Source organism: Propithecus coquereli, unplaced genomic scaffold (assembly GCF_000956105.1).
Source record: "Propithecus coquereli isolate 6110/MARCELLA unplaced genomic scaffold, Pcoq_1.0 Scaffold372, whole genome shotgun sequence".
Classification (NCBI taxonomy): Eukaryota; Metazoa; Chordata; class Mammalia; order Primates; family Indriidae; genus Propithecus; species Propithecus coquereli.
In genome coordinates, this window is record NW_012149419.1 from 1,407,882 (window position 1) to 1,420,697 (window position 12,816).

At 38.3% G+C, this 12,816-nt stretch overlaps 1 protein-coding gene across 1 annotated transcript in view; it reads left to right on the forward strand.

Moving 5' to 3' along the window:
• The first annotated feature begins 7,205 nt into the window (after window positions 1–7,205).
• LOC105816469 (S phase cyclin A-associated protein in the endoplasmic reticulum-like) overlaps window positions 7,206–12,816 on the forward strand; it is a 69,369-nt gene continuing 63,758 nt past the window's right edge. The window contains exon 1 of the mRNA XM_012651901.1: window positions 7,206–7,433. Coding sequence (XP_012507355.1) covers window positions 7,375–7,433 — 59 coding nt within the window. The 5' untranslated portion in view covers window positions 7,206–7,374. The remainder of the gene's footprint in view (window positions 7,434–12,816) is intronic.

The window sequence follows — 12,816 nt, forward strand, 5'->3', positions numbered from 1 at the left end:
TAGCTCCCAGTCTAGCAGGAAAGACAGATAAGAGATATTTAAAATGTCATGTGATACATGCTACGGTAAACTGGAATGATATGATTCAACATTTGTAACAAAGAGTGGTCTAAGCATCATGACCGTTAAGGCATGTACTATAAAGTTCGCTGACATTTTACTTTGTTAGGATTTTGGCTACATAAAATATATGAATAGAGACTCAAAGACATAAATATGTTAGAAAGGGCAATGATATTTAGGATAAATTGTAATGTCTTCAATATTGTCATAATACTGTCTGTGGGATAAAAAGAAGGGGAAAATTTAAGAAAAGCTAATGTTGAAAAACTATGAGCCCTTCCTGTGTCATTTCCTTTTATATTTTCAAGCCAAGTAAATCATTGAGGTAAATATCTTTCAGCAGTTCTATTTTTAATACATAATATAACATGGGCATAGATGTTTTATAAAATATCAGTGGCAAAAAGATCGTTGCATGTTTAATGACAGTGTAGCTATAGGAAATAAAGCGATGCCAGCAATGTAGGAATCTGTATCTGCTGCTGGAGCCCTCCCACGTTTTTGCCTTCTTGCCTTCTGTACTCCGGCACCGTCTTGACAGGAGTTTTCTAAATCCCCCTTGCTTCTCAGTGAACTTAATTCTATTCTGACCATTGTGAACACACTGCACAGCTTGGAAAATACGTAAACCCAGCTACAGAATACTAAAAGTGAGTTGTGTAGAATTACCGCTGATTACCAATTTTCTCTCTCATAGAATCCTGTCACAGAACAATAGATTTATACGGCTAATAAAAGCATCCTTTTTTATTGCAAACAAGAATATAGCAAGTATTTGAAACCACTTTGTGATGGGAAGTAGTGGGAAAAAAACAGTGCGAGTTTGGCTTTTAAAAGTGATAATAACTTTTAATTTAATTTTGCTAAAAACATTTTGCCTCTGGGCTTGGTCCTATAAATACCGAGTTTCTTTTTGAAGTAGGTTTAGAGAATCAGCACCAGTACTTACTCCAGCCCTGGTGGTTTCTATATCCTCAGCAAAGTCCCTTCCTCCTCTGGACCTTGATTTTCCCAAAGAGGAAATGAAAAGATTTGATTATAAGGTTCTTTCTATATCTAAAACTATATAAAATATCCACAAATTTTAAGAAGGCCAAATATCTTTGAGGGGAAGGAGAAAATTTGCAATAAGATTATGTAGATGAAATCACCTTGTAATTTCCTGCTATTATAAGAATAAAGTAATAACCACACTAGTATATTCTAAAGAAATATACTAAAGGAAATACCTTTCATCCATTTGAAAAGAGAGTATGGTTTTAGATTTCTGCCTCAGGGGAGACAGACTGAGAAGGGCCAAAGTCTACATAGCTCTGTCTTTTCCCAGGCCAGGCTGGGTATGTATACACCAGCAGGTGGTAGTTACAAGCACTGCCGCATACTAGGAAAGTAGCCTTCCCAGGCCCTCCACAGACCACCCACCCCAGGATGGAATGTGTGGCAGACTCAGGTAAGCCAAGTGTACAATAGAGCAGGACGGGGGGTTGGGAGGACGTTGCTTACACACCTTTCCTAAAGGACAGGCCCGTAGCTTACAGTGTGCCTTTGGCTCAACAGCCTGCTTGAATTTAAGTTAAGTTCAAACTCAAATGTTGGTCTATGAGCAGATATCAGAACTCATGTAAGTGTGTATCTCATCTATTAAAGTTGCCCCAAAAGAGCAAGCTGCTCACGAGTTATTTTTCTCTGGCAGCTAACAGTGATATCCGACTAGATGAAAGACAGCAATGTGGTGTACTGCTTTGAACAGAATATCCTTTACAGTATGGATACCTTCTCCTTAAAGTTTCTTTTTATCCGATCTCATTTTTAAGGCTAGAAAGAGCCCTTTTGTCTCACTGAAGATGAGCCCCTCCTTACCTTAATTCTGGCAAGTTTGAAACTCTTTCGTAGATGAAACATTGGTTTCTGTTAAAACATTGCTGATGGGCACTCTTGTAGCTCTGGCTCAGGTGATGCAAAGGCAATATTTGTAACCAAAATGTTTGTAGCCCCATAATATTCTGAAATTTTAGAAAAGAAAATAAATTTTTTAAAAAAGAATTTAAACCCAGCAAAAGAAAAATCTATACAAAGGGATAAGGAGATTTTCTGGGACTATTTGAATAAAATAATGTCCTGTGAAGGCAGACCAAAAAACACTCTGTCAAAGACTGCAAGCAAAAGAACGCTATTCTCTGTGGTAAAGAGCCAATACTAAATGAGGGAATTATAAAAAAATGAAATTTTCTATGAAAACGTTTTCTGTGAAAACGATGATGAGGTGATTTAATGGGATGTACGGCTCCCTGAGACTATTAGAGAAAAAGGAGATCACGGAAAGACTGTCCACTGTAGTAAAGGCCTGTAGACCCAGGCCTGCCATCCCAGGATTCATCCCAGCAGGCGGAACAAGGGAGGCTTGGCTCCTGCCGGGCCACAGGGGTTCTTTGTATAACTGCTACATTGTTATAGAGGCTTTTCAATGTGTGTTCACTTCATGAGAAACTGACAAAATGGTGTTTATAAAAGCACAAAGCCCCAGTGAAAACCGGACAAGGTGGCTCATCCCTGTAATCCCAGCACTTTGGGAGGCTGAGGCAAAAGAATCAGTTGAGACCAGGAGTTTGAGACCAGCTTAAGCAACACAGCAAGACCCCATCTCTACAAAAACAACAAACAAAAAAACAGCTGGGCATGGTGGCATGTACCTGCAGTCCCAGCTACTCAGGAGTCTGAGGCAGGAGGATCGCCAAAGTCCAGGAGTGTGAGGTTGCAGTGAGCTGTGATCCCACCACTGCACTCCAGCCTGGGTGACAGAGCAAGACCCCATCTCTTCAAATAAATAAAAAGGCCCAATGAGATAGAAAATCAAAAGTTGTCACCTACAGGCAGAAAAGATAAGAATAGTGTGAAAATATATATCTGACTTGCTTTACATTGAGCTGATTCTCTTGGGGTGGATTAAGAAGAAGTGGCATTTGGTCCCCAACCACATTTATAGTTCCTGAATAATAAGATTAGTATATTTCCCCCAGAATTATCCCAACAGCCCTTAAATATTTTCTTACTCTTTTGGCCAAGAATAATGCTCTTGTTTTATAATGAAAGAGATATCAATAAGGCAGTGTTTGGCCCATGACCAATTTTCACTTCCTCCACCAGAGACAAAGTTGCTCCAGAATCTTCAGTAAAAGAGATACCCAGTGGGAGGGGGTCAGTGTGGGGTACGGGAAAGCACACGGGCTTTAGAGTCTTTAACAGATCAGGTTCAAGTCCCAGCTCTTCCATAACTAGCTATGAAACTTGGTCATGTTGCTTGATATCTCCAAACTTTGATTTCTTAGTCTGTAAAAATTAAATAAGATGATACAAGGAAAATGCTTAAAAATTTGGCATTGTGAAAAAACCCAATAAACATTTGTTTTTATTCTTCCTTCCCTGCCCCATAAGTGTGGCTCATAATTTAACTTGTGCTTGACATCTGAAGGTTGTCATTTTGAGAATTAGCAGTTATTATAACACGGATTTGTAATAAAAAATAATTTCATAGGAAATAAAGATGAATGAGTCTAAGTGTCCCCGCATTGCAATGCCTTTTGCATTCTTGTATCTCTCTCGTCTTGTGCTTCCAGAATTAGTGTCACATTTCGCTACTGCCTACCTCTAAAATGGTCATCACTTTTCTTTATATTATTCCTTCTGTTGTGTAAACCGAGAAACCACAACTTACTACAGTATTGTAAACTCAGAGTCTGTAGGATCTGAATGAAAGCCTGAGGGTGAGCAGAGCCTCCCTCTGCTCCCTTGGCCATGTATGTGTTAGGTATTCAAATGCTAGGTGAGCAATTGATCAAATAAATGATGTCATTGTAATAGTTTGGTATCTCCGAAGTCTTTTTTATTTCTTCTTGATTCTGAACTGTATTCTTAAAAGATGTAATTACTGGATAAAACACTTCTAGATAAATAAAAGATTGCTAAAGACACCATGCATACATGCATAATGTTTTATTTTAAATATTTCATGATGAAAACCTGTACAAGGTTGTTAGGGGAAAAAGGAATATGAAAATTTGTGATGAATGAAGAACTCTGACATTACCCAGAAATGTATTACTCTAGTGTGTAAAAGAAAAAGAAAGTGATGTCTTTAGAGAATTTACTGAGTTAATTTTAAAATGTGGCCAACTGAACACATAAATTACATTCTGTCCAGAGGCCCCACAGACATTCTAGTATATAGATAAAGTCATAAACCCTCAAAGAAAGAGCACAGGAAGGAAAGGAAAACAAATATTTTTAATCTGGAAAGCAGATGATTGAAAGACAATTGCCTAAAAGCTAAAGCCTAAACTAGCAGGAGGAAGTATGGCAGAAGAAAATTTGTGCCACAGAATCCCAGAAGGCTCAAGAATTAGAGTTAGCAACTATCTCAGAAAATGAGGGTGCAAGTGGGCTGAAAAGAGGAAGAAGATTGGTTGAAAGTCTAAATAAGAGGCACTTAGGTGCCCGAGATCCCATCTACATATATAGCCAAATAACTGCCCTCCTCTACCTTCGTGGAGGACACTAGCTTGAACAGAGTTGCTCGGCATGGGCAACCAGGCGCAGTCATGCAAAAACAGAATGATTCAGTGAGGATCTATCCCAGAACAGTGAGACAGACACTCAGCCCTCTTCTCCTGTGAACTTCTGGGAAAGCAGGCACCATGTTATATACTCCGGGTTAGGAGGATATGGGGTTCCATTCTATATAAGGAAATTACCTGTCCTAGGAGATCAAACCTATACATATTGAAAGTTGGGACTCCCCCCGTGGAAAAGCTGAACCTCCGCCTCATCACCCAAATTAAAGTCCCTCACCCAGAAGTTTGTATCCAACTTGTGATTAGATCCACATTGTGATACACTGATTGATGTATCTGTTCATCAATCCTAAGTGTGAACAAAAAGCCCAAGATTAACCACACATTTGAGGAAAGCCTTCAACCTGAAGTACAGAGAAAGAACTTGAAGGAAACAGAGACCATGAAAAAACAAAATCTTTTTAAAAGTATAATTTCACAAAGATGAGAAGATACTGTATTCATGAACGAAAAATAAGATACCATAAAAACAAAACATATAGGAAGCCCAAAAAAGAGCTCTTAAAATTTAAAAATATAGTTGATGAAAGGAAAAACTCAGTAGATGGACTGGAAAATAAAGTTAAGGAAATCTCCAAAGAATTAGGACAAAACACAAAAAGATGAAAAACGGGGAAAAAGATATTTTTTAAAAAATTAGAGAGGGTGAGTCCAGATTCAAAATCCAACACAGAAAATTAATGGGAAGAAATTAGCAAAGAAGTAATGCAAGAAATTTTCCCAGAAATGAAACATATGACTTTCAAATTGAAAAGACCAGGGTGTTTTTGTGCAATAAATGAAAGAAGACTTTCTACCAGGGCACAAGAAATCAGGGATAAGAAGTTCCTAAGTTTCTAGGGAGGAATGTACAGGGCATGCACTGAAACAGTAGGAATTAGAGTGGACTTCTCAACAGCAGTGTTTGAACTGGAAAACAATGAAGCAGTCCTTTAAAACTAAAGAAAAATGGGTTCCAACCAAGAATCCAACAATACCATCAGTCAAGTATAAGGATAGAATAAAGATATTTTCAGACACACAATATCTCAAAATGTTTCTTCCCATGCACTCTTTCTCAAGAAGTTGTTAGAATATGTCCTATAACAAAATAAGAGAATTATATGGGAAGAAAAAGAAGGCATAGGATCTGAGAAATAAGGGCATCTAAGGCAGAGGAGAGATGAACGGGATCCTTGGGATACAGATGAAGGGCAGTCTCAACGTGAGAGCCGAGAGCCGTGTAGCAGGCCTAGGGAGCAGCCAGTCCAGAGTAGAGCAGGAGGATGGCAGATTTCAGGAAGAATCTCTCCACTGGGGGAAGAAAAAGAATCAACAATCCCTGATGTGTCTGAACTTGAGAGAAAACTTCATTTTAACCAGAAAGCTTGACGATGAATTAATGATACATAACTAGGAAATTCAAGTATGAAAAAAATGGTTATATAAGTGAAACCATAAATTTGGACAAGAAAATATAATCATTTGTTAAATAGACTACCCATGAATATTTGCACAGTCATAGTGGAGAAAACAATATCACTATGCAGTCAGTACTGTTGTGTACGGAATATTCTGATTCTCTCTCTCTTCCCAAGTACATAATAGGGTGACGTTTCCTGGATCCTTTGTGGTTGAGTTGAACTGTGTAACTAGTTCTGGCCAATAAGTTGCCTGTGTTTATAAAGATCCTTCTTTTGGATCCAAGTAATCATTTTATTCCTCTATCTTTGATAGAATTAGTACAGGTAAAGAGTGAAAATGAGGCAAAGGCTGGTTGTCACTAAATAAGTCTTATTTGTGGAACATAATAGTTTACTAAATATTTTCCCATTCATCTTCTTATTTGAACTTCACAGTAGTCCTGGGAGATAGGGAGATGCAGAAAGCAAGGAATTTGTCTCCAGTCCTACAGCTGCAGAGCCAGAACCCAAGCCCAGGTTCTGTCTCCAAGCCCCGCTTTTAATGACCACGTTACTTCCTATGAACTGTTCACAGAGAGTGCTGAACGTAACCATATGTACTAGGAAAAGACCATTCTGCCATTTTTTAATAAGAAATGCAAATTTAACCCAAATAGAGGAATTTAGGTTAGATATTTTTAAAATTCACTCTAACAAGAAACAATGCTGTCAGTTTATCAATTGGTTTGTTTTCTGAATTCATATAATTTTTAATGTAATTTATTCACTTAAATATTGAATATTTACTACGTGCCTATGCATATACTACAAATTTTATGTGCATTAACTCATTTAATCCTCCTAAGAACTCTAGCACATAGGTACTGTCATTATCCGTCTTATTAGGATTTAGAAGTATGAATAGTAACCTTCTCCAAGGTCACCCAGCTAGTGAGGGCAAAGCTGAGATTTGAACTAGCAATCTGACTTCAGAGCCAACACGCTTGAACATTTTAGATTGTCACCTATAGAATTTCAAAATTATTTATGATTCCAGAAATGTTCTAAATCTTCTCAGTTTTTGGTGGTTTTATTGAAACACATTTACTGTACTTTTTTTCATCTAGGTTTATGTTCCAGATAAAAATAATGCTATTTTGGGAAGAAATACAAATAAACAAGTTTTTGAAGGCTTAACAACTGGACTTCTCAAAGTCAGTGCTGTGGTTTTTAGCTGCCTGATTGCCAATCGACCAGATGGAAACAGCCGGCCAGTTACACCAAAAATATCAACACAGGAAATGAAAAACAAACCCTCACAAGGTGATGCTTTTAACAGTCGAGTTCAGGACCTTATCAGGTAAAATTGCTAGATTTCTTAAAACTTTATTCTTTCGTTTAAAAAATTATCTTAAAATAATTTAAATCTTAGGGCCCACGTGATGACAGTGGCTCTCGAAACACTATCCACAAATTCCCAGTGGAGGAGTTTGAACACCTTGTAGATTTTTCTCAGATTTATCACCTTCAGTCCACTGCCACTTCCTTAGCTCAGTTGCTCGGGCTCTGGCAGTAGCAGATGGTGTGTCTGTCTGTCTCTTTTCCACCTCTTTAAAATAAGTTCATTTTCCTAATTATAAAAATGATACGTACTTAATGACAAGAACAATTTAGAAAACACAGAAGAGGACAATGGATTTTTTAAAAACGCATTTTGTACAGAAGGAAAATTCTCTTAATGAAGAGCAATATAGTTAGAGCTCAGCTGTCATTCTTGATATTTAAACATGTGATATTAGAATATGTAACGTTGGAGCTTTTACGATTTCCTTGATATCCACTCTTTCCAACTCAGGGAATTTCTGAGAATCCCCCTATCTCAGTTCACCTCTGGTTATAAATTTGGTTCGGACTTAAAACAACAATAATAGCTACCATTTATGGAGTTGCCATTACATGTAAGTTATTGTAGTAAAGGCTTTGCAGCCCTATAAGTGGAGGATTTCTAATTCAGACTTTGTAGGTGAGGAAATTGCTCAGAGAGATTAAGTGCTTTGCCCAGGGTTGTATAATAAATAAAGTAAAAATCAGATAGGAGATCCGAGACTGGAACTCATGTCTATCTCGACTCGCAACACCTGTATTCTTTCTACTACGCAAATGCAGCGGTTTCTGACACCTGTTAAAGGTCAGCCCTGCTTCCTTCTAAGGTCACCTTTTCTCCAGGGAAATTTACTCCTACTTTGGCATCTGAACTCATTTTCCCTCATGAATTTTGAATCAGGTAGGACATTTAATTTCCCAACAGGGTTCCATCTGGTGTTAATCAGTTACCTATTCCACCTATCAGCAACTCTTCTGTGGTCTGCATTAATCTCTGGCTCCCAAAACCCATGCAATTTATTGCTCTCTGAAGCTTATGGTAGGTTAATAGGAGTGGGAGAATGCCCTCCTCTGCATTTGCTTCTTTTGCAGTTCATAAATTTCTTCTGCTTTCTTGTAGTACTTTCTCAGGAGCAGTTGTTTCATTCAGTATCTTTCTTACCCTTGATGACTTTGTTCACTTATCCCTTCCATCTGCCTGCCCTCTTTCCCCAAGTGTATTTATTGCCAGAGAGCACGAGGCCTTTTGGGTCTACAACCATTTATCTTACAGCACTTGACTTTTAGCCTCCCTGGCCTTGCTCTCAGTTGCTTGATCCCATTCAATTCCCCATGTCCTTCGGTCATTGTAGAACTTAGCCTTCTCTGCTGATGAATGCCATTCTGTCCCAGCATTCTCCCTTGGGCCACCCTGTGAAGCAGCAACCCTGCATTCTTGTCGTCCAGACAACTTAGCCACATGCCTCAGCTGTGATGAGGCGGAAGACCCAGCCAAATGCTTCACTGCAATTCCAGTGGGCCTTCCAGGGGAAAATACGAACATTTTCACATATTTAAAGAAAGAAGGTATTGGGGTGAAAAACTGCAGTGGTAATCTGCCAAACCTAATAACTCATGGGACTTAAAAAGGACGATTGACCACCGTAGTACTTCCGAATAAACCCATGCCAATCTTTCTCTGATTTGAACCACATTGGTGGTGAATATTGTTTTCTTACAGTTAATGCATTGTTAGTTGTCTCGATGATGCCTGTGTATAGAACCACAAACCATATCTCCTATCTGCCTAGTGTAGCAAACAGAACATGTTTAATCATGTCCATACTTGCTTTCTCACCTTCCCAGATATGAACTGACAAGAAATCTCACTCCACTCCTGTTACCACCTGGATACTTTTGTCAGCTGTGAATTTGAGTGGAAAGGGTTCCAGTAGAGTCTTTGGAGTTGTTCTGTGGCCTTTATCCTTGATGTAGAACAGGAGCAGACCCTGACAGCTGTCCCTTCCTTCTCATCTGGCATAGAGAGGTAGGAAGGTATCTAAGAGAGATAAGATAGTTACAGTATTTATTCTTATTATTTTGCATGGTTTAGTCAAGTTTCTACATCTAAGGGATTCTTGGAAAACATATTTTTATTTATTTATTTACTTTTAAGAGATAGGGTCTCACTCTGTCACCTGGGCTGGAATTCCTGGGCTCCAGTGATCCTCCCACCTCAGCCTCTCAAGTAGCTAGGACTAAAGGGGCGTTCCACCATGCCTGGCTAATTTTTTTATTTTTTTGTAGAAAAGGATCTCGCCATGTTGTCCAGGCTGGTCTCAAACTCCTGGCCTCAAGTCATCCTCTCCAAGTGCTGGGATTACAGGCATGAGCCACCGTTCCCGGCCAGAAATATTTTTCAAAGTATGATCACTTGTACTCATTTTGTGCCAGACACTACACGAGGTCCTGGGATACAAAAACAAATAAAAAGGCCTTTCACAGTATATCCAACCAATATCATTCGGCTATTAAAGATCCAGATTTTTTAATTTTTTTTAATCGACACATTGTAATTGTACATATTTATGAGGTATAATTTGATGTTTCAATATATATGTTTGTATAATGATCTAATCAGAAGAGTTAGTTTATAACCTCATGCATTTGTCATTTCTTGTGGTAAGAACATTCAAAAGCCCCTCTTCTAGCTATTTTGTAATATACAATACTTTATTGTCAACCATAGACACCCTACAATGCAGTAGAACACCAGAATTTATCCCTCCTGTCTAATTGTAACTTCGTACCTGTTGACCAAGCTTTCCTCATCCTTCCTTCCTCCCACCCATCCCCAGTCTCTGGTAACCACTGTTCTACTCTCTGGTTCTAAGACACCAACTTTTTTTTTTTCTTTTTGGATTCCACATATGAATGAGATCATGTCATATTTGTCTTTCTCAGACTCCTGGCCTCGAGCAATCCTTCTGCCTCAGCCTCCCAAAGTGCTGGGATTACAGGCATGAGCCACCGCCCCTGGCCCATCTCTATTTGTCTCTCTGTGCCTAGACTACTTCAGTTAACGTAATGACCTCCAGGCCCATCCATGTTGCCACAAATAATGAGATCTTATTCTTTTTATGGCTGAATAGTATTCCATTGTGTATGTACGCCACATTTTCTTTATCCAGTCATCCATTGTTGGATACTTAGATTGATTCCTTATCTTGGCTGTTGTGAATATTGCTGCAGCAAACATGGGAGTGCAGATACCTTTTCCTTTTTTTTTTTTTTTTTTTTGAGACAGAGTCTTAACTCTATCGCTCCAAGTAGAGCTTGAGACCCTGCATCATCGTAGCTCACTGCAAACTCAAACTCCTGGGCTCAAGCAATCCTTTTGCCTCAGCCTCCCAAGTAGTTGGGACTATAGGCACATACCACAGCACCTGGCTAATTTTTCTGCTTTTAGCAGAGACAGGGTCTCGCTCTTGCTCAGGCTGGTCTTGAACTCCTGAGTTCCAGTGATGCTCCCACCTCAGCCTCCCAAAGCGCTAGGATTACAGGCGTGAGCCACTGCGCCCAGCCTATCTCTTTGACATACTGATTTCATTTTCTTTTGATATATATACCCAGTAGTGGGATTACTGGACCACATGGTAATTCTATTTTTAGTTTTTTGAGGAACTCCCATACTGTTTTCTGTAATGACAGTACTAGTTTACAATCACACAACCGTATGTAAGTGTTCCTTTTCTCCACATCCTCACCCACACTGTTTTCTTTTGTCTTTTTGATAATAGCCATTCTAACTGGAGTGAGGTTATGATTGATCATTGTGGTTTTGATTTGCATTTTCTTGATTATTAGTGATGTTGAGCATTTTTTCTTGTACTTGTTGGCCATTTGTATGTCTTCTTCTGAAAGGTGTCTATTAAGATCTTTTAGCCAGGCATGGTAGAACGTGCCTTTAGTCCCAGCTGCTCAGAAGGCAGATACAGGTGGATTGCTCTAGCCCAGGAGCTCAGGGCTGCAGTGAGCTATGATCATACCTGTGAATGGCCACTCCACTCCACCCTAGGTGACATAATGAAACCCTGTCTCTAAAAATAAATAAATAAATAATCTTTTGCTCATTTTAAAATTGGGTTATTTGGTTTTTTGCTGCTAATTATTTAAGTTTCTTATATATTCTGGATATTAACCCTTTGTCAGATGTATAGTTTGCAGATTATTTTCTCCTACTCTGTAGGTCATCTCTTAACTCTGTTAATAATTTCTTTAGCTATGCAAAAGCGTTTTATTTTGATGTAATTCCATTTGTCTAGTTTTGCTTTGTTGCCTATGCTTTTGAAGTCTTATTTAAAAAAGCCTTGCCCAGCCCAATGTCATGAAGCATTTTTCCTATGTTTGCTTCTATTAATAATAGTTTCATAGTTTTAGGTTTTAAGTCTTTGATCCATTTTGTGTTTATTTTTGTATATGGTAAGAGGCAAGGGTCTAGTCTAATTCTTCTGAATATGGATATCCAATTTTCCCAGCACCATTTATTGAAGAGACTGTCCTTTCCCCATTGTGCATTCTTGTCATCTTTGCCAAAAATCTGTTGGCTGTAGGTATTATTACATGAATTTATTTCTGGGCTCTCTATTCTGTTCCATTGGTCTGTGTGTCTGTTTTTATACCAGTACCATGCTGTTTCGGTAACTATAGCTTTGTAGTATATTTTGAAATCGAGTGATGTGATGCCTCCAGCTTTTTCGCTCAATATTGCTTTGGCTATTTGGGGCATTTTGTGCTTCTATATGAATTTTAAATTGTTTTTTCTATTTCTGTGAAGAATATCATTGGTATTTTGATAGAGATTGCATTAAATCTGTAGATCGCTTTGGGTAGTTTGATCATTTTAACAATATTAATTCTTCCAACACAAGATCTCTTTCCATTTATTTGTGTCCTCTTCAATTTGTTTCATTAAATTTTTATAGTTTACATTGTAGAGACTTTTTACTTCATTGGTTAAGTTTATTCCTAGGTGTCTTATTTTTATTATTGCTATTGTTAATGGAATTGTTTCATGATTTCTTTTTCAGGTTGTTCACCACTAGCATGTAGAAACACTACCAATTTTTGTGTTTTGATTTTGTATCCTGCTAATTTACTGAATTCATTTATTAGTTCTAACAGCTCCTTGGTAAAACCTTTAGGGTTTTGTCTTTTTTTTAATTTTTTTATTTTTATTTTTTTTTAGATAAAATGTTTATTCCTCTTTTTACAAACCTTTGTGTCCTGGGCTGACTTTCAGTAGGTTGCAGCAGGGGGGCTGCTCTGCTGCGCACGAAACCCGGAACTGCTTGCAGATTGTCTGCGAAGGGTTTGACACC